Below are 22,711 nucleotides of genomic sequence, written 5' to 3' on the forward strand. Positions count from 1 at the left end.
ATAGGTAAACAGTTTTAAGCCTGGACTCATTTACACTGAAGCACCAGCTGTCAACAACTGTACAAATAAGCAGCGTGTAGTCCTGTGTGAATTTAGAAGTTGGTTTTACAATGGCATGTCCCTACATTTTCATACAGCAGTTACTTGATACTGAGAAGGTCAATTATTCAAAGAATCATCATTCACATTGTTTTGCTAAGCTCTTATTTTCGTCATTTCTTAACATAATTCACTTGCTATGAGTTGATTTTATGTGAGATGGTTAATGCAATTTTAGGTAAGTGCCCTCATTTTGCAGTCCCTATAACACAAATATATTGAAACAGATCACAGTACATGTTTTTTGTCCTTGGACACTCACTGAGAATTGTCAGTCGTATCAGGGTGCATAATGCAGTTTTATACACAAAAAGAAGGCTTCATGATAAAATATGTACCTTAACACTTTTCTGTTTGGCTATTATTTCAGTCCTTTGAGATTTAAATGTTGTACATGCATAATACAGGGCGTACCAAAAAGACGATTTTCAAAAAAATCATAACTATATGTGCATGACAACGTACTGTTGGAATAAGTAAACTCTCGAGTTGTACATGGTTCCCACTGGGCGGCAGCAGTGTACGCCCACTCCAATTCTAGTAAAAAAGGTGTCAGGACAACAGAAAGCATTTTGCGTTCTATGTTCTGCACAGAGCAGGTCAGTAGTAACTGTTCAGTGTGACTTTCACACTAGGTATGGTGTTGATCCTCCTACAGCACAAAGCATTAGACGATGGCACAAACAATTCCAGGAAACAGGTTATTGTGTAAAGACAAATTGCCGAGCCATCCCCAAGTGTCTGACAGATGTTGAACCCATCCACCACAGTTTCACAAGGAGCCCACAGATATCCATTCGCCATGCAGCTCAACATACCCCCAATGTCTGTCTGGCATGTTTTGCAGTCACATTTACAGATGAAACCACACAAAATTCAGCTACTGCAAGCTCTTCATGAAGGTAACAAACAACAACATGGGGAGTTCTGTAATTTTGTTCTTGGCAAGATGGAGGATGACAGTTTTCTTCCACGCTTAGTGTTTAGTGATGAGGCAACATTCCATTTAAATGGAGAGGTGAACCGTCAATGTGAGAATATGCGGTATGGAACAACCACTTGAAGTTGTACAACATGAGAGGGACTTTAAAAATTTAATGTGTTTTATGCAGTTTCATGAGAAAAGATGTACGGTCCATTTTTCTTTTTCGAGAACATTGTTACAGGAAGCACATATCCCGATATGCTTGAGAACTTTCTTTTTTCGCAGTTGAAGACTGATTCAAATGACTTCATTTACCAACAGGATGGGGCACCACTACACTGGCATCTGGAAGTGTGGAAATTTTTAAATCGAAGGGTTACTGAATGATGGATCTGTCACACTGAACCAAATGATTCAGTCTTACATTACTTGTGATTATTTGTTGTGGGGGTGTATAAAAGACTCTGTTTATGAGCCTCCATTACCAACAACAATGAATGAACTGAGATATCACATAACAGCAGCTGTGTAAGCTGTAACTCAAGATATGCTCACTGAAGTGTAGGAACAATTTGTATACTGCATTGACATATGCCATCCATCTCAAGGGGGCATATTGAACACCTATGAAAAGGTATGAAAAAACCTTTTTGAGTTTCCTGTTCATCAAAAACCAACATTCATTGTATATGTTTAGCAGTTCAGAAATATAGACATGCCAAATCAAATTGGTCCTTTTGATACAGCCTGTGTATTTACAACAAAGGATCTCACAATTATTTATCCATGAATGTGATTACATATTTTATATGCATTTGTTTTCATAAAATGTATACACCTATTTATTCACAATTATCTTCACTGCATTTCTCTTTATCTTGCATTTTTATATTTAATAGCAATAGTGTACTTTTGTTTATTGTGCATTCTTAGTTCAGATCGTGGTCTTTAAACATGTAACTACTTCTAATATTTTATCCATCCTCAGCAACTGTAGATGTATACATCGAAATCACTAGCAACCAGCTGTATAAAAGAAATTTAATTTCTTAGCCAGTGATTCCACCATATTAAAATGTAACCAGCTTGTTGGGCACTGGTAATTGGCACAGAGCCTTTGTTCTTGATGTTGAAGATTTGGGGTGTCTGCTCACTGCAGCTGTTCTTCACCTATAATAAAGTCTAGGATTTGCTGTGTTGTCAATCAGTCTCTGTCCTAGTTAATCAGCTTCTGCATGATGTAGCCAAAATGTATGAATCTGTTTTGTAACGCTTTTATTGCATCACAAGATTGGCTCATGCACATTTCTTTGAAACCTGCCACAAAACGGCACATCACACAATCATAGCTACAGCTGCCGCTGACCAAATCTTTAACAAAATGGTGTGTTTTTGCCTGTTTGTGCCAGGGTTTCTAACAGTCTGAACATAGCTGTTTATATTTTTTGATGTAATTATTTTGTTGATTTCAATTAGAAATTGAACAGTTCCTCAGAATAAATTACAGAATTTAGATGCATAAATCATTGCTAATATTCCAAGAATAATAAACAAGTTGTAAGAATATAATTTATGTTGTCAAAATACAGAAAATATACTTTTAGAATAATACATAACTTACATAACTCTTTAATTACATAATGGTTAAATCAGCTGGGTAATGTGCTGGAAGGAAGGTCATCTCATATTAATACCAACACATACAGTGTCATGGAGAAGGTGAGTAGAAATAGTGTCTAACTTGTACGCTGCTGAGCTGTCTCCCTCTGATAGCCCAAAGACGTTGAGGTGCCACCAGCAAGGAGCTGGAAAGACTGCCGAAATGATAAGCAATGGGACAAGCTGTTCAGCTTAACCCTTCAACAAGGATTTTGGCACTTTTTTGGAAACTCTCCCCTCTGCTTAAGCAGCAGCCACCAGGTTCTCCATCTACATCTACATTTATACTCCGCAAGCCACCCAACGGTGTGTGGCAGAGGGCACTTTACGTGCCACTGTCATTACCTCCCTTTCCTGTTCCAGTTGCGTATGGTTCGTGGGAAGAACGACTGTCGGAAAGCCTCTGTGTGCACTCGAATCTCTCTAATTTTACATTCGTGAACTCCTCGGGAGGTATAAGTAGAGGGAAGCAATACATTCGATACCTCATTCAGAAACGCACCCTCTCGAAACCTGGCGAGCAAGCTACACCGCGATGCAGAGCGCCTCTCTTGCAGAGTCTGCCACTTGAGTTTGCTAAACATCTCCGTAATGCTATCACACTTACCAAATAATCCTGTGACGAAACGTGCTGCTCTTCTTTGGATCTTCTCTATCTCCTCTGTCAACCCAACCTGGTATGGATCCCACACTGATGAGCAATACTCAAGTATAGGTCGAACGAGTGTTTTGTAAGCCACCTCCTTTGTTGATGGAATACATTTTCTAAGGACCCTCCCATGGATCTCAACCTGGCACCCACCTTACCAACAATTAATTTTATATGATCATTCAACTTCAAATCGTTCCGTACACATACTCCCAGATATTTTACAGAAGTAACCGCTACCAGTGTTTGTTCCGCTATCATATAATCGTACAATAAAGGATCCTTCTTTCCATGTATTCGCAATACAGTTTAGTAATGAACTTTAATTTTTCCCTTTCTTAGTGATACCCAACCACAAAGCCTGTTTCCAACCGACATGAACGTCAAATGTTCGCATATAGGAAATGGACTGAGGGAATTGGCAGTAGCTCAAAAGCAACTATTGACAATCTCCTTGTAATGGATCATGGGAGCTGGGCCAGTCTAAACTGTAAAAATCGAAGGCGCTCGAACCATTTTCCTTCACTACCGACTTTAACTCACTGCATTAGCAGACACCACCGAGTTTAGTATACCGTCTGCTTTTGCAAATGAAAGAGGGCATGACACAGGGGGTTAATGACACACAAAACAAAACTCAATTCAGCAAAGACTGGTGATAACCGTGCCAGTGTACACATGACTGCATGCTGGGCTGAGGTTGGCAGCGACCCAAAATGAGTGAATTTCAAAAGTCTCAAGACAGTGTATGAGTTTCAACTCCACTGCTTAATGCCTCTTCTGTGTGGTGAGTAGCAACCTCTTCTGTGTGGTGAGTAGCAACCTATCACAGTTCATATTGTTATTACATCCTGACTTTCCCATTGTTTGAAACATGGAAAAAATTGATAATATTCTTCTCGGGTGTGCAGCCAGATCATAATGTCATCTTGACACAATATTTCTGCGGTCCAACTGGCCGCCATCTTCAGGTGAGAGTGCTGGTACACACTGACTTCTCAGCGCAAGCGGCGGCCCCTATATAGGCTGCAGAAGGGCCACAATGCGTGCACGAGAAGGTACCGTAACTGCGCTATAACACAAGTAAACATACTGCTGCCAGTGGTGGAAACAGGAGAAATCAAGATATCGCTATCAAAAATTAAAAATTATTCCGAAGATCGAAACGCAGACCGTTGGTTTTTAATGTCTGATAACACCGGGTTCCAAGTCTTAATTAAAAGGTAACCCTTGACTCTATTAATAAGATTATCAGATAAACAAATCTCTATGGATTCTTTTAAAACACAGTCCCAGTAGCAAGATGCAGGGGCAACCATTTGTGTCTCGTCATACAGCATTCTGTGTCCTTCGGTGAGACAGTGCTCCGCCACTGCAGATTTCTCAGGCTGAAGCAGCCGTGTGTGTCGCTGGTGCTCAACACATTAGTCCTGAATGGTCCAGATTGTCTGACCAATATAAGACTTCCCACAGTGGCAAGGGATCTTTTACACACCGGGCTTCCTCAAACCCAAGTCATCCTTAACAGAGCCAAGAAGTGCTCTAATCTTGGCTGACGGATGAAAAATACTTTTGATATGATACCTTTTTAGAATTCTTCCTATCTTTGAGGAAATGCTCCCAGCAAAAGGTAGAAAAGCCACTGATTTGCAGGTATCTTCTGGTGGTTCAGGTGAAGGTCTAAACTGGAAAGCACGACGGATCTTGTTTATCTGTATAGCCATTCTGCTTGAACACAACCTTAAGATGGTCCAATTCTTGTGTCAAGCTTTCTCCATCTGAAATGGCATAAGCTCTTCTCATCAACGTCCACAGGACCCCTGTACAGCTATGCAGGTAACGGTCCATGTGTGTAGGCTTTCGATAAACACTGTGTCCCAGTGTCCCATCATCCTTTCTGTACACCAGAACATCCAGAAACGGAAGCTTTCCATCACTTTACACCTCCATGGTAAACTTGATGCTAGGATGCAGGGAATTAAAATGATCTAGTAGGCGGTCAAGAGCTTTCTCCCATGAGGCCACACCATAAACGTATCATCGACGTACCTCCAGAAACAGGTTGGTTTTAAACACACCATCTTCAGCGACATTTCCTCAAAATCTTCCATAAAAAGATTGGTGACTATTGGGGACAATGGGCTCCCCATAGCCACTCCGTCAGTGTGTTCAAAATATTTGTCATTGAATAAGAAGTATGTCGACGTCAGCACATGCGACCAAGTTTGGTTGTTTCCTCATCCAGTGTCTCACCGATTAATTGCAAGGATTCTTCCAGAGGAACCCAGGTAAAAAGCGACACGACATCAAAACTCATAAGCAAATCCCAGGGACTAAGAGACAAGGACTTCAATCTCTGAATAAACACCATAGAATTGGGAATGTGATGTTCACATTCACCGACGTGAGGGCTGAGAACAGATGCTAAATATTGGCTAGATTGTAGGTAGGAGCACCCAAATTACTCACATCAGCGTACTTCAGAATTTGCAAATGTGATGAACTGTGATCATTCCACCATCATGCTACAGTTACAAGCAATGGGGAAGGTTCAAGAATGAGGTATATGGATATCACATGATCTAAGCCAAACACAAAAATCAGCGGGGGGCCATATGTGAATATCTGCTTGCTCATCAGCAGCTGGCTGATGAACAACACCAAACATTCCTATCCTGTATCATTACTGGCCGTGAGAAATGGTGTCTTTATGCTAACATAAGGAAAAGAAAGGAATTTTTTAGCACAGACAAAGCAGTAACTCCCCATGCAAAAACCTGTGCACAAAACATAATGTTAGGCATCTAGTGGAACAGTGACAGTGTGGTGTAATACGAATTGCTTCCCCGAGGTGTGTCCATCACTGTTGACATTTACTGTCAGCAATTGAGAGGTCTTCCAGACACAATTTGAGAACACTGACCAGAAGACAGTGTGAAATGATGCTACTCCATGGTACTGCTCATCTGCATTACGCTAGACTGACAAAAAACACTATACAGAAGTTAGGTTGGGAAGTCATTCTGCACTCATCTTATTCACTTGATCTTGTGCCCTCAGGTTTACACCTTCTCCACACTCTATCGAACAACCTTCAAGGAACTTCCTTTTCCCATGAAAATACACTGAAAAATGGCGTGACAAGTTCTTCACCTCAAAACCATGTGATTTCTATAGTAGCAGAATTGGAATGTTACCTCAATGTTGACAGACTTTAAAGAGGATATATTATTGCTGTGTATAACCTCTGTTGCGTGTATTTATTATGTTTATCAAATTTATGGAAAAATACTATGAACTTATGCTCCAAACTAGTATAGCATTCCATTTAACTGTCCTTCCATTTTCCAAATGAATGGTCGTGACCACATCCAGCTCAACCTCCGAAACAAGTGATAATTTTCTTGGAAGTGTTTCATGAATGTAGAACTTTTGGTGGTTTCTGTTCACCTCGGGTTATGCAAACAATTGATTGCTGCTCGGTTTCTGGCACTAACAAATAAATCAGTTTCATCTCCTGTTACAATGTATACGCATTTTGTGTTTCCATGGTCAATTTTTTGAGCATTTATTTGAAACGTTAACATTTCAAGAACATACATACTAACTAAGACAATTTTTCATACCGAAGTCAGTGGCGGCTCTTAACGACAGACTCGCAATTTACGCGCATATGGCTCCTTCGAGGACCGATGTTCACTAAAATGCTTTTGTTTCTAGAAACATATACTTTCACCTACGTCAGTTTTCACTACTATGATACATCCTGTAGATAAATCATAAATCCAGCAGCTGCTGCAGAAATTTGTTCATAACATTGCATTCATAGTATTTTCTCCAACATCTGGGTATGGTACAACTGTAGTAAATTAAAACATTAACGTTAATTCTCAAAGTGAACCCTTCTATGGTAACATGAAAGCACTTTATTTACATCTATGTAAATGATACATCAGTCAGAGTCAATCTGTCCAATACAAGCGATACCAGCTTCAACATTAATTAGTCACCACAAAACTGTCACAAACCTGTAATTACTGCTGTTCTGGTACCACAAAGACAACTCATATACAGTGTCAATATTTCAAAACACAATTACATTTTAAAACAACTCAGGTACATTGCAGTCACTAATATCAGTAACCACTCTGTCTGCAGTACTAAGATTTACATCTCTGAAAAGGCATCCCAGGTATGTTGTCCAACTTATAAGTTTCTTCAGTAATTCTTAGTTCTGGAAGGAAAACAAATTATGAGTTCATTTTCCATTTCTCAATTAAACAACAAGGGGTAGTCATAAAGTTTTAATTATCAACTTAAAAAAATAAAGTTAAATAATTCATATTTTGTTTGTTTTTAGGTAGCCGTACAGATCTCTAGTTGTGGCACACAATGAAAACCTCTCACCACATTACCGTTTGAGTCAACACAAAATAATGCAATCCACTGATAAAAAGAGAGTATTGTGTGGTAGGAGAACAACACTGCAACAAACTGTGCTGAATTCATGGAAGTGTACAGCAACAATGCACCATGACAGGATACTTTGGAAAAAGGCAAAAATTTATCACAGATCAGTTTTCAGCATCTCATCAGTGATTTGAACGTGATACAGTTTGCGATTCTATTCATCCTACATTTGGTCACACTCGTTCAAAAAAGCTAACCGAAATAAAGTCGACAACAGATACGTTGGACCCAAGTCAGCCAACACAGATGATTTCTGAAGTATCTGTTGACTGAAGATACTCCTGCAAAAGGAGCCCAGGTGGCTTTAAACGGAAGCTGAAAATTTGTTCACAGATTGCAAAATTTCAGAACAAATAATTATGTTAACAAAAGTTTGCATTTCTCATGTTTTTATATGAAGTACCAAGAAAACATGAAGCCCAATTTTAATGACTGAAGCTACATAAGACATTATTCTTGTATTCTCAAGACTGGAGGACCAAATTTAAAAAAAAAATTAAAAAAACTAAAAATTAAAAAAAATATTTGAAAAAATTACAATACTGTCACAATGCACTTGACTAATGTTGTTGAATAACCATGTCTAATGTGAAAACAGTCAACATCCTGGAGTGAGTGGTGTGACAATCTTCTTGTATGGATGATGGGATGCTGAGAGCAAGCCTCCAATTGAAGACTTAATAATGCATTCAGTGCCTAGCCCAGTCCATTCGCTCTGACAGCAGTATGTGGCCGAGCTTTATCGTATTGGAAAACACCGCTGGAATGCCGTTCATGCTTGGCAGCACAAGTTGAATCTCCAGATGTACAAATTTGCAGTCAATGGGCCTGCTGTCATACAAAATTGCAGCCGAGACCATAACTCAAGATAGAGGTATAGTGTGTTTAGCATGCAGACAGATTGGTTGGAGGCCCTCAACTGGCATCCTTCTAACCAACACACAGCAATTACTGGCACTGAGACGGAACCAGCTTTCATCAGAAAACACAACAGACCTCCACCCTGCCCTCCAATGAGCTTTTGATTGATCATTTATCCTCAAAATTGGAGTGGTTTTGAGGTCAACAGAATGCACACTACAGAGCATTTCATTTGCAGCTACCCTTAAAGTAACCAATTTGTAGCAGTTCTTTGACTCATTGTGGTGCCAACTGCAGCTCAAATTGTTCCTGCTGGTGCAATACAATGTGCCAGAGCCATACACTGAATACGACAGTCTTCCCTCTCGGTAGTGCCACGCGGTCACCTGGAGCCCCGTCTCCTTGCGACTGCACACTCTCGTGATCACCACTGTCAGTAATCGTGGACAGAGGCTTCATTGCTGCCTAGTCTTTCTGCATTGTCACAGAAGGCACATCCAACTTCTAGTAGTCCTACTACACAACCTTATTCAGTGATGTGTTGATACTGGTATCTTTTTCACCTTAAAGGCATTTTTATCTAACATCAACTCACCACATCCAATCTCAAAGGTAATTAATGCTCATAAGTGTTAGAGCATGTATTTAAAGCAAACCTGATTCACATCCTCATAGTAGTGCTACTAGTGCCACTCTTATACAACTGGCACAAAATTGGAATAGACATCATCTTTCAGATGTAGAAACACACCTACCAACTTTAGTTTATGTGGTACAACTCCTCATCACTGTTGTGATTTTTTTTCCCCCACCAGAGTATTTGCGGAACGTAATATGGTGGAAGAAAATGGTTCTGTGGGGCCAGTGGTGCTGCCCACTGGCCCTGTGCAGGTACCGTGACCATGGCCTGGCGGTGAATGCGATCTTCCACAGGACTTCACTTTCAAAATTCTGCTAGCAGAAGAAGAGCCAAGCTGGGGCAGCAGTTGCGCTGGTAAGTGATTGTGCTGGCGTTCCTTAGCACCACTGCAACTTCTGTATCTGCCTGATCGCATTGGACAAGTAACAGATGTACCACCATGACCCCGACAAAAGTGAGCAGCGGGAGGATCTGGATTCATCATCACCAAAAACGTGGATGACCCGACCATCGTCGACCAAAGTGATGCTGAATCTTTTTGGGACTGCCATATTGTGGTGTGGACAGCAAGTACACTCATAAGGGCTAAACTACCCCAGGAGAATACTACCGAAATCTCCTAACAAAGTTACAGATGGCTTCGAGATGGAACACTGAGGGAAGCTGTCCGAGGGGATGTTTTTACCCGATGACAATGCCCTCAACCCATTTTGTACATGACACAAAACTGCACACTGCTTCTCTGGGTCATCAAATTTTGCCTCCCTTCAATATTCTCCTGATATAGCACCCAGAAACTACATCCTCGACTCAAATGAAGAAACTACCGCATGGCAGGCATTTCAAAAATGACAATAAGATGATTTTCGAATTGGAACAATACTTGAACAGCCAAAATGCAAACTCCTCCAATCAAAGTCTCCAGCAAGTCATCTATTGTTAGGAAATACTGGGTTGGTGCATAAGTTCACAGCATTTTCCCACAAGTTTAGAAAACATAACAGATATACAGGAAATAACAGACTTAATTCATCAGAAATATATTCTCCTTCACTACATGTAATAGTCTGCCAATGCTGGGTTAACTTTCTGATTCCATAGCTGTAGACATTACATGGTTCTGTGGTGAAGAATTCATAAAGCCATGTTCAGAGTACATTTTCAGGTGGAAAAGAAGTTCCTTGAAGGTCGCTCGACAGAGGGCGGAAAAGGTGTAAATTTGAGGACACGAGGTCAGGTAAATAAGCTGTGTCTGGAATGACTTCCCAACCTAACTCCTGTATAGAGTATTTTGTCAGTCTACCAGAATGCAGACGAGCATTATTGTGGAGTAGCATCAATTTAAGCAGTCTTCCTCGTCATTGTTGTCAGACTGTCTCTGCAAGACCTCTCAATTGCTGACAATAAATGTCAACAGTGACGGATACACCTCAGGGAAGCAATTTGTAGAACCACACACCAACGCTGTTCCACTAGATGCATAGCATTATCTTTTGTGGATGTGCACAGGTTTTTGTACAGGGAGTTGCTGCTTTGTCTGCACTCAACCATTCTTTCCTTCTCCTTATGTTAGCATATAGACACCATTTCTAAAGAGCAGTAATGATACAGGATAGGAATGGTTGGTGTTGTTCATGAGCCAGTTGATGATGAGCAAGTAAAGACGCACATATGGTCACCCGTGGGTTTTTGTCATTTTGGCTTAGATCAAGTGGTAACCACACGCCCAATTTTTGAGCCTTCTCCACCGTGTGCAAACGTCACACAATGGTGCTACGATCACCGTTCATCATATATGGCAGTTATAGAGTACACTGATGTGGATCATTGAGGATTAATGTGTTTAAACGATTTTTGTCAAACCATAAAGGCCTTCCTGTATGTGGAGAGTCAACAATCTTACTTAAAACTAGAAAACCATTTTCTTGCCATGCTCTGTCTGATGACATTATCCCCTTACACACTGCAAATCATTCTGGCTGTCTCCACTGCTGTCACCCCTCTATTGAATTCAGACAGAAGAATATTTCAGAAATGTTTCAATTTCTCCACTTCGCAAGGCATTTTCTAGCACCTACAGCTCTACTAAATATCTTAAAATGACAAAGAAAACAATGTGTATACAAAAATAGCAACAGTGAAATACAAATAAAAAATGACCATCAAAAAATAAACCCATAGCAAACGGTATACCAACTTGCAAAACAAAAATGCTATGAACTTACGCACAAACCTAATATGCAGAGAAGGACTAGCATCTGAGATGGTAATTAAAACTTTGTGACTACCCTTCATAATATAAATTTACAAAAATGGCTGTGTTTTGTACCAAACATGTCGTCCTTGATTTTGCGGGCTTGAACGACTGATGCTCTCAGCTCCTTGGCCACGTCATGTGCAAGTTTGACTAACTGTAACAAATAAACACACACACAGAAGGGAGTGAATTAGAAAAGTACAGCCTTTGATTACAAAACTACAGTGTTGTATTACAATAATTATGATTTTTTAAACAATAGAATGACTGAATGTCAGTAAAAATTGATGATAAAATTAGGAAAGTGATTAATGAACATAATACAGTGACAGCAGTTTTATAGTGAGTACTCATCCCAACAAAATATGAGGGTAATCCCAAAAGTAAGGTCTCCTATTTTTTTTTTTTATAAGTACGAAGACCTGTTTATTTCTACAATGGCTTACATCAGTTTGCAGCTTGAACATTTAGCTATTTTTTGACATAATCACCATTTCTGTCGATGCATTTTTGTGGACGCTGTGGCCGTTTTTGTATGTCCATGTGTTATGTACATAGTTCGGCGTAATCAGCACATACACAACTTTCCCAATAGAGCGCGCCCCGCTATGCCAACAGTGCAGGCGCAGTGCTCGTCCGTCTCTGCACCACGAGATGGCGCTGTCTTAGAGACGGACCAAATTCTGCTTCCGCCGATCCGCGTATTAATATGTAATGCAGCCAATGAGATTGCTGCTAATGTAGAACCTTTTCTCCTCACGGATCACACTCGCGCAGTGATACCTGAACGCCGAGGCATTATAACGAGTGTACAGACCACCGATTAGTCAGTCTGCATCAGTCTGTATTAGTCTGCATTTGTCTGTACCAGTCTATAGTCAAGTTTCAGTCTGCACCTAATAAGATTATCATATTCCTGTACATAGCCATGAAGAGAAATGTATAGACACTTTGTCATGTATCAGAGATATGTGAGAATAAGATTAACGTACCAAGACCAAAGGAACCTCAGATTGTCAATTGTAAACAGCATCCAGAATCGAGTTACGTGATATCTATGATTTTTATTATTTTAAAAAATGTGTGTGAAAATTAATCAAGTTCTGTTTAAAGTTGGTCACCGCCAATCTGCTACTCTACGTGTGCAAGTGGTATTTCTATCATCTGACCTAATGGCAGAAGATAAACACGGCACGATAAGACCACGAGACATATTGCTGACACTCGCCTACTTCGTAAGAGTGACAAATCAAATAATCTGATGGTGTGTGAACCGAAGGTCGTACAGTACGCACACCACACCATGTCATACCAGCTCGCCGCCATGCTGTTCAGAAATTTATGAACCTCTTCTTTCACCTCGTCGGCGGAGCTGAATCGCTTTCCGGGCAAATGTTCTTTTAACCTAGGGAACAGGTGATAGTCACTGGGTGCCAAGTCAGGACTATAGGGTGGGTGGGTAATTATGTTCCACTGAAACTGTTGCAGGAGAGCAACGGTTTGCTGAGCGATGTGTGGGCCAGCATTGTCATGGAGAATGTGTATGCCCTTCCTCAACATTCCTTTTCTCCAGTTCTGAATTGCCCGTTTGAGTTTTTTCAGAGTCTCAGAGTACCTATCAGCATTACTTGTGGTCCCAGCGATTCAGCTTCAACGACGAGGTGGAAGAAGAGGTTCATAACTTTCCGAACAGCATGGTGGCGAGCTGGTATGACATGGCATACAAAAACTGTCACAGCGTCTACAAAAATGCATCGACAGAAATGGTGATTATGTCAAAAAATAGCTAAATATTCAAGCCGTAAACTGATGTAAACCATTGTAGAAATAAACAGGTCTATGTACTTATTAGAAAATAGGAGACCTTACTTTTGGGATTACCCTTGCAACTACTTTTGGTGACATACGTTCTAAATTGTATACAATCAGAAAAGGCAAATGACAGTCTTGTTCTTGCAAAACTTGTCACTACAACTAATTTTCCAAAACTCAACAGACATACTTTCAGATCTCTTTTGTATTAGTCAATTTCAGTGAGTGCTGTAGCAACAATGCATGTGTTGTTGATTACATTGTGGGAAACAATGAAACTGTGTAAAATACACAAATCGTCAGGCACATTTTCACTTGTGTTTTGGTAGACATTTGCTATTTTGCTTTGGTAAAATTCAGTCAGATTCAGCTGAACCACTCACCCTCTGCTTCACGCAAAGCCTAGCATCGATGCACATCAGCTTGTTTCCTATTAGAAGCACAATGGTTTTCACAGTGGAATTTTATGTCCTCATTTGACACAATGGTCCTCAATTATTCTAGCATGACATTTGGTTTAATGACATGTACTAATTGGGACAGGAAACATGGAGAATAGCCAGTGCTCCATCAGTGACTGAGCAGTGCTGCTTTTATGGCAATACATATTGCAGACAGACAGACAGACATGTGGCTCACATGATGAGAAGTAATGGGCAACCCAGGCAAGGAAGACTAGCAAACAAATATTTACAGATCTGACAGGTACTAGAACACACAGCAGCTGGCAGTTTCTTGTAATACCACAGCACAGTAAAATAATTTGTCATATTAAACTTTATGCTGATCTGTTGAAATGTCTCAGAAGTGGTACTGAACCAGGGAGTATTACACTTCTGGCCATTAAAATTGCTACACCAAGAAGAAATGCAGATGATAAACGGGTTTTCATTGGCCAAATATATTATACTAGAACTGACATGTGATTACATTTTCACGCAATTTGGGTGCATAGATCCTGAGAAATCAGTACCCAGAACAACCAACTCTGGCCGTAATAACGGCCTTGATATGCCTGGGCATTGAATCAAACAGAGCTTGGATGGCGTGTACAGGTACAGCTGCCGATGCAGCTTCAACACGATACCACAGTTCATCAAGAGTAGTGGCTGGCGTATTCTGACGAGCCAGTTGCTCGGCCACCATTGACCAGACGTTTTCAATTGGTGAGAGATCTGGAGAATGTGCTGGCCAGGGCAGCAGTTGAACATTTTCTGTATCCAGAAAGGTCCGTAGAGGACCTGCAACATGCGGTCGTGCATTATCCTGCTGAAATGTAGGGTTTCACAGGGATTGAATGAAGGGTAGAGCCACGGGTCGTAACACATCTGAAATGTAACGTCCACTGTTCAAATGCCGTCAGTGCGAACAAGAGGTGACAGAGACGTGTAACCAATGGCACTTCATACCATCACGCCGGGTGATACGCCAGTATGGCAATGGCGAATACACGCTTCCAATGTGCATTCACCGCAATGTCGCCAAACACGGATGTTACCATCATGATGCTGTAAACAGAACCTGGATTCATCCAAAAATATGACATTCTGCCATTTGTGCACCCAGGTTCGTTGTTGAGTACACCATCGCAGGCACTCCTGTCTGTGATGCAGCGCCAAGGGTAACTGCTGCCGTGGTCTCCGAGTTGATAGTCCATGCTGCTGCAAACGTCATTGAACTGTTCGTGCAGATGGTGGTTGTCTTGCAAACGTCCCCACCTGTTGAATCTGGGATTGTGACGTGGCTGCTCGATCCGTTACAGTCATGCGGATAAGATGCCTGTCATCTCGACTGCTAGTGATACGAGGCCGTTGAGATCCAGCACGGCGTTACGTATTACCCTCCTGAACCCACCAATTCCATATTCTGCCAACAGTCATTGGATCTCAACCAACGTGAGCAGCAATGTTGCGATACGATAAACCGCAATCACGACAGACTACAATCCAACTTTTATCAATGTCGGTGACGTGATGGTATGCATTTCTCTTCCTTACACAAAGCATCACAACAACATTTCACCAGGCAACGCCGGTCAACTGCTGTTTGTGTATGAGAAATCTGTTGGAAACTTTCCTCATGTCAGCATGTTGTAGGTGTCGCCACCGGTGCCAACCTTGTGAGAATGCTCTGAAAAGCTAATCATTTGCATATCACAGCATCTTCTTGCTGTCTGTAGTATGTCATCTTAGTGGTGTAGCAATTTTAATGGCCAGTAGTGTAGTATTTTGGCTCTACAAATGGTCATCAATCAGTCTTTACTGTTACTGACTGCACAGGATACCAACAGATCAGGTAACACATATTTAGCACATTTTCCTTGCCTGATGTGTCCCTTCTCACAGGCCACCCGTCACCACACCGTATGTCTGCTATCAATGCCCAAAAGTGCTGCCAATTTGCTGATGGGATACTGACCCTACCTCTGCCTTTCCAACAAGTGATACTTGCAAATGATACAACTATATAATAAATTTGTATACAGGGAGGGATGACACATGTCTTCAAGATGGGACAGCAATCACAGTAACTGGCCTGATATTAACATTCTGCGTATTGTTGGCCACGCTGGAGAAACATGTCACCTAGGAGTAGACATTGAACTACAACAATGATTGTACGGACTTTGAAAGACAAACAAACATTGTATTATTATTATTTGCATCTGGTAGTCACATTCAAATTCTGAATTGTGAAGTTGTTGCTAATGTACTCAAAGAATTAAGCATTTGCTGTGGAAAGATCATTGTTCTCAATCTTAAGAATGTGTGACACACATATATGAGGGTTGGAACTTTAATAGTGGCAACTATTTATTTACAGCTTGTACGAAATAGATACGTGTTTCAAAGTTTGACTGACCTTCAAAGTAGTCACCAGCATTGTGTATAACCCGTTGCCAGCGATGTAGAAGCCATAGGATACTCTTAGCAGTGCCAACTGTGTTGACAGTTCGAGCGGAGCACTCTATTGCCCGACAAATTTGTAGCAGTTCTTAAGCAAATGCCGTGAAGTGTTTCTTTCAGTTAGAAATCAAGTTGAACTTACAAGGCCTTAAGTCAGGGCAGTGCAGTAGGTGGTATAGCACTTAGCAGCCCTATCAGTCAAACAAATCAGTAACAGCTTGCACTGTACATGCTTGAGCATTGTCCTGAAAAATGATGGTCAGGTCCTGCAGAAAGTGTCATCACTTCTGTCTCTATGCTGTTTATTTTTGGAACACAACCTACGAGTAGCTTAGAGACAGAACTGATGACACTTTCTGCAGGACCTGACCATCATTTTGCAGAACAGTGCTCAAGCACGTACACTGCAAACTACGGTTTTATTAATTTTATATTTCTATTATGATTTTATTAATTTTGGTTATTAACAATTTTATTACACTTTCTTATTACTTTTATTCCTTGAGAATTGCATTTTACATTGCCTGTCTTGCTTTTATTTTTTGCCCTGTACCAGACCTATCTTAATTACTGCTATGCATAATCTGAAGGTATTAGTGCTATTAGTAGCGGGTGGTATTTGGGAGGAAACGTAGTGGTGCGACTATGTTGTTAGCTATTATTTCTTTGATGGTACCTCCTGCCCTCGCTATCAGATCCAGACGTGGCCACACAGTGGTCTTATAGTGGTTCGCGCAGCAGTCTTTTGAACGGTCTTGCTGGGCTTCCACAACATGTGCCGGACTGGGCACTTGTTTGACAGGCTACTTTTGGGGTTCACAAATAAGCATTCTATGGCTTATAGGTCTTTATTTTAATTCCTTAAGCATATGCCACATGTCTAGTCATTCAAAGTGTGTGCATACGTTACATTAGGCTGGTAATGTGTGCTTATTTGCTGTTACATTCAAGTTTCTTCGGTTAGGCTCTATTTACATGATGTGGTACTGATTTACTCAGAGAACCTTTTCATGCCTCACCCACATGGGATCTCGCATGCTATTTGATAAATGTGATGGATTTTTTACAGGACTAGTACAACTTTCTTGTAAGCAATCAAGGAATAACCTTATGTTCACATTTTATTGGCACTTTTAATGTTAATTAATTTTATGAAGAATCCCTCTTTTCTTTCTTGCTTTTTATTGCATCTGAAGATGGGATTTACATCTTGACACCTGGGTTGTTTGTATGATTTTATCCAAATAAAGGATTAGTCACGTACAACTAGAGTGGATTTATTCATCATGAAAAATTTTAACCACAGTTGTGAATGTCCTGCAAAGAGTGTATTAAATGAAGTTATTCTTTACTGTCAACAGTATTTCCACTGGGCCCGTGCCCCCGTCGCAGCCACCTTTACACTATCCAATGGCTGTGGATCTCTGAGCCTGTCACCAAGCCATATTGTGACAGCAGAAGGAGCAACAATGCCTACAGTATCTCCATTGTGTGATGAATGCAATATTTTTGTTTTGTTTTGGTTGGCTACAAGGGTCTTGGCAAGTCAGTGGGTTTAGCCAGGGGTTGAATTGCTCTTGTAAGTTGAGTAGGAGACAGGTGAACTCAAACCATATTTTGAGGGAGCTTAAATACAAGTGTTATTTTTCCACTTGGTTAATGCGAGCAATACGGGTGTCAAGAGAAAGAGATGTGGCTCATTGCTGAATAGTATATATGCTGTTAACCAAAAGTAGTGATGCAGCAGATTTTTGTTGTTTCAGTGTGTAGCAGTAAATATGAGAAGCCATTCAGATGTGATTAATTGAGTGATAGTTAGAAGTAATATGGTAGTGTTACAGTTGTGTTCTTATCTTTTTCATTGGTAAGGGTTGACGACCATCCACTGTTGGCAGTAACTACAGCACAACCTTGCTAATCCATCCTCTACTGGACTGGGACTGTCAGAGGAACTCTTTTATTGACCCATAACATCACAATACAATACAGTGCAAATTTAATTTTCAACTGGAAATACTGTCTTAAATATTGTTCCATGTTAAAATAGTAACAAAACAAAAATAAAATGCTGAGACACTAAGAAATCTTACACAAAAGTATAAGGTAGAATAGTTCCTGTACTACAAAATATGTCTGTATCATACAGTAAGATATTGTTACTGTGAGTGAAAGTTTAACAACTGTGCACACCTTATTCCAGTACTGCATTGACTCACAACTAATTTGTACTTGATTATTTAAAATATAAGAAATCACACGGTAAGGAATGTTCTGCTCTTAAGCAGGATGAAAAAAGTCTAATCTTCTTTTGCTTACCAGATGACAACACTGATTTTGCTGCATGTTCTATTATTTCCTAATCTGCAAAATGTCTACTGGGTTAAATGTAGAACTTTATTTGATGTACTGAAGGGCTATACCAAATGCATTTTAGCACCTGTATGCGATACTTGAGCTGTAGTTTCATTGACTCCATTATCATCATCTTTCTCGTTATTATCAGTTGCTATAGTTACAGCATCAACAGTCTGGTCATCAGTTATTTTGCTTCCACTGTGCAGTCAAAATTGGCTGTACTGGGTCATTCACTCAAATCACTGGGCTCAATGTACAATTGTACAAACAGCATGATATGTTTACATTTATTTGGTGCCATAATTTGGTTTTAGATACTTTAATATGAAAGAAGAACACTGTCATTAATTGATAAAACAAATGCTTGGACAATAACATTTATTGAGTTAAAAACAAGTTACTTCATACTAAAACTGATCGAACTATTGCACTCAGCAACTGTCAATATCACAGACGATGAGTCATCGGCAAGTCCAGACTTGACTGCAGCAGCAGCCGGTCTACATAAACAGACAGCAAACATGGGATGGTCAGACTAAGCAGTGAATTAGATTATCCGAGGCTAGATTAGCGAGATTCTACTGTATTGTTTTTTGAGATAAATTTCTCGAGATGTTCAAACTGAGTTTCTTTCTCTTTTGGACATAGTTTTTATTCAGAATGGAGACTGGGAACAGTGCTGAATGTGATGCAAAATTAATGACCTGCCTTGGAAGACAACTGCAATCTAGCTTTCCCTAGCCAATGAGGTCATGCACAGAAACAGCTGAAAAAATTACAGTAAACACATGTACACCCATAAAGCTAATTCTGTTTACCTCTTGCACAGCTGACACATCTGTCACGTGTTTGTTTTTTCGGTACTCCTCATTGATTTTTGTGCGGGCAGCTGCAACCAAACAAAATGTTATTAATAAACTTTTCAGCACAGATTAGTCAATATCAAAATTTAATATTTTAGTATAACTACTTTATATTGTGAAAACACAAAATGATGCAAAATTATGATAAAATGGAGACAACTGAGGCCCATTTGCCATATTAAGTTGGTGAGGGTGGGGTAATGGCAGGAGGGAACATTCATGTCGCACATCTGACACATAGTTTGGAAATAACGAAAAGAGTGATGCACATTTACAAACATTAATTTAGTGTTTCATTTTATTATCTAACTCCCTCAGGTAATGCTGAGGGGAATTACATTAGAAAATAAGATGATAAAAGTAGAAGATGAGTTTTGCTGTTTGGCAGCAAAGTAAATGCTGATGGCGGAAGGAGAGAGATGTAGACTAGCAATGGCAAGAAAAACTTTTCTGAAGAAGAGAAATTTGTTAACATCAACAATAAATTTTAGTGTTAGGAGGTATTTTCTGAAAGCATTTGTCTGGAATGTAGCCTTGGATAATAAGTAGTTCAGAGAAGAAGGGAACAGAAGCTTTGGAAATGTGGTGCGCTACAGAAGAATGCTGAAGATTATATGGGTAGAATGTGTAATTAATGATGTGCTACTGAACAGAATTGGGCAGAAAAGAAATTAGTGGCATATTTTGAGTATAAGAAGGGATTGGTTGACAGTACATATTCCGAGACATCAAGTGATCACCAATTTAGTGAAATGTAAAGATAACAGCCATCCCTTCTTTATCATGCTTAAGATACTGACTAGACAAAAATCCATAAAGTACTACTTCATGTCAAAAGCAACTTGAGTGTTTTTGACACCAAACCGAACACTAAAGGCCTGCTGGATGGCTATATGCTCAGACACAGACTGGCAAAGATTGGAGACACTCATAAAATAACAATTTCCAAAAATCTGCTCTATCACTGCTCTTTAATAATTTTCAAGTTAAGAGCAGAAACTGATTTTCGAAATACCCATTCTACAAAACGGGGTCAATATTTTAGCAGTGATAGCAACGGCAACTCAAATATGTTACAAGTCACTAGTAAAAGAGTAGCCCCCTCCCCTCCCCAAAAAAGAGTGACAATGGCATGTCGCATTGGCAGTGTCACTAACCCATACACAAGCCACACACTGGACAACTGCAGCACTTGTTCTGTGCTCTATGAAGTTCCGAGTCTATCATCAAATCACTATGTACAGAAAGACACAGCTTTGGTTTTCAAATTGTTTGGTTTTTGCTATTGGTATACTTCCTGCCTGCTACTCATATAACATGTAATCCATAAACAAAGCCACGTTTGTCAAGAGCAGAACATTTAATGAAACCAAGAAACCAAGAAACTTCTCACATGGTCAAAATCTAATAAACAGTACAGTGTGACTGGTAGTAGCTCGTGCAGTGGGCTGTGCCAGACCGAATCACAGCTCTGGTGCTGTGAGCAGCTCACTCCACACGACATGCAACACATGCTCCCGGTGATGATAATCAATATCAGTCATTGGCAGGGATATTAAAGTATACCTTCAGGGTGCAGTCAATGATGACTCTTGCTCTTTTGTATTGGGACTGGACAGAAAACATTAGTTTTTTAGGATACTGACTAGAAGTAAAATGTGTATTGAATGACTAAACCTACTCCAGTGTAAGTGATCAATAGTGTCAGAACAGGCAGATTCCATATTCCTAAATTTCAGAGAGCACTTGACATGTTTCTCCACTGAAGATTGTTGCGAAGGTCCAAGCATAGGGTTTAGGTTCCCAGATACATGCGTGGCTCAAAGACTTTTTAAGCGACAGTAGTCGATATGTGGTCCTCGATGGTGAGTGTTTATCAGAGACAAAGGTATCATCAGGAGTGCCACCAGAGAAAAGTGTGATAGGACCGCTTTTATTCTCTATATACATAAATGACCTGTCGGGCAGGTGAGCAGCAAGTTATGGCTGTCTGCTGATGACACAGTGCTGTATGGGAAAGTGTCATTGTTGAGTGACTGAAAGAATATAAAACATGACTTAGATAAAATTTCCAGTTGGTGTGATGAATAGCAGCTTGTTCTAATTGTAAAAAATGTAAGTTAATGCAGATGAGTAGGAAAAACAGGCCAGTAACATTTGAATACAGCATCAGCAAGACGCAGCCTTATACGAACTGGGATGAGCATGTCAGGTTGGTAGTACTGTTTCATTTGGAGAATTTTGGGAAAGTGTAACCCATTCATAAAGGAGATGACATATAGAATGCTAGTGTGACCCAGTCTTGAGTACTCTTCATGTGTTTGGGATCCCCACTAGGTCAGATTAAAGGATGATATTGAAGCAGTTCAGAGGTGGTCTGCCACGCACAAATTTAGAGAACTGGCATTTGAGATCGATTGCAGAATGATTCTACTGCCACCAATGTACTTTTAATGTAAGAACCATGAAGATAAGATGCAAGAAATTTGGGCTTCTACAGAGGCTTTTAGAGAGCTTTTTTCCCTCGCTCTATTTGCAAATAGAATAGGAGGAAAAATGACTAGTAGTGGTACAGGGTACCCTCCATCATGCACCATACAGTAGCCTGCAGAGTATGTATCGGGTCATCAAAAAGTCAGTTAAATTTGAAAACTGAATAAATCACAGAACAATGTAGATAGAGAGGTACAAATTGACACACATGCTTGGAATGACATGGGGTTTTATTAGAAACAAAAAAATACAAAAGTTCAAAAAATGTCTGACGGATGGCGCTTCATCTGATCAGAATAGCAATAATTAACAGAACAAAGTAAGACAAAGCAAAGATAATGTTCTTTACAGGAAATGCTCAATATGTCCAACATCATTCCTCGACAATAGCTGTAGTCAAGGAATAATGTTGTGAACAGCACTGTAAGGCATGTCCGGAGTTATGGTGAGGCATTGGCGTCAGATGTTGTCTTTCAGCGTCCCTAGAGATGTCGGTTGATCACGATACATTTGCAACTTCAGGTAACCCCAAAGCCAATAATAGCATGGACTGAGGTCTGGGGACCTGGGAGGCGAAGCATGATGAAAGTGGTGGCTGAGCACACGATCATCACCAAACAAAGCGCGCAAGAGATCTTTCATGCATCTAGCAATATGGGGTGGAGCGCCATCCTGCATAAACATCGTGCGTTCCAGCAGGTGTTTATCAGCCAGGCTGAGGA

The 22,711-nt window shown here is 40.2% G+C and overlaps 1 protein-coding gene across 2 annotated transcripts in view; it reads right to left on the minus strand.

Moving 5' to 3' along the window:
* Positions 1–7,235: 7,235 nt before the first annotated feature.
* The window catches only part of LOC126109857 (complex III assembly factor LYRM7), a 28,217-nt gene continuing 12,741 nt past the window's right edge, over positions 7,236–22,711 (minus strand). For both annotated transcript variants that reach the window (XM_049914924.1, XM_049914923.1), the window contains exons 3-5: positions 19,452–19,522; positions 11,633–11,714; positions 7,236–7,566 (exon numbers count right to left, since the gene is read on the minus strand). In XM_049914924.1, coding sequence (XP_049770881.1) covers positions 7,493–7,566; positions 11,633–11,714; positions 19,452–19,522 — 227 coding nt within the window. In that variant the 3' untranslated portion in view covers positions 7,236–7,492. The remainder of the gene's footprint in view (positions 7,567–11,632; positions 11,715–19,451; positions 19,523–22,711) is intronic.

This window comes from Schistocerca cancellata, chromosome 12 (genome assembly GCF_023864275.1).
Source record: "Schistocerca cancellata isolate TAMUIC-IGC-003103 chromosome 12, iqSchCanc2.1, whole genome shotgun sequence".
Taxonomy (NCBI): Eukaryota; Metazoa; Arthropoda; class Insecta; order Orthoptera; family Acrididae; genus Schistocerca; species Schistocerca cancellata.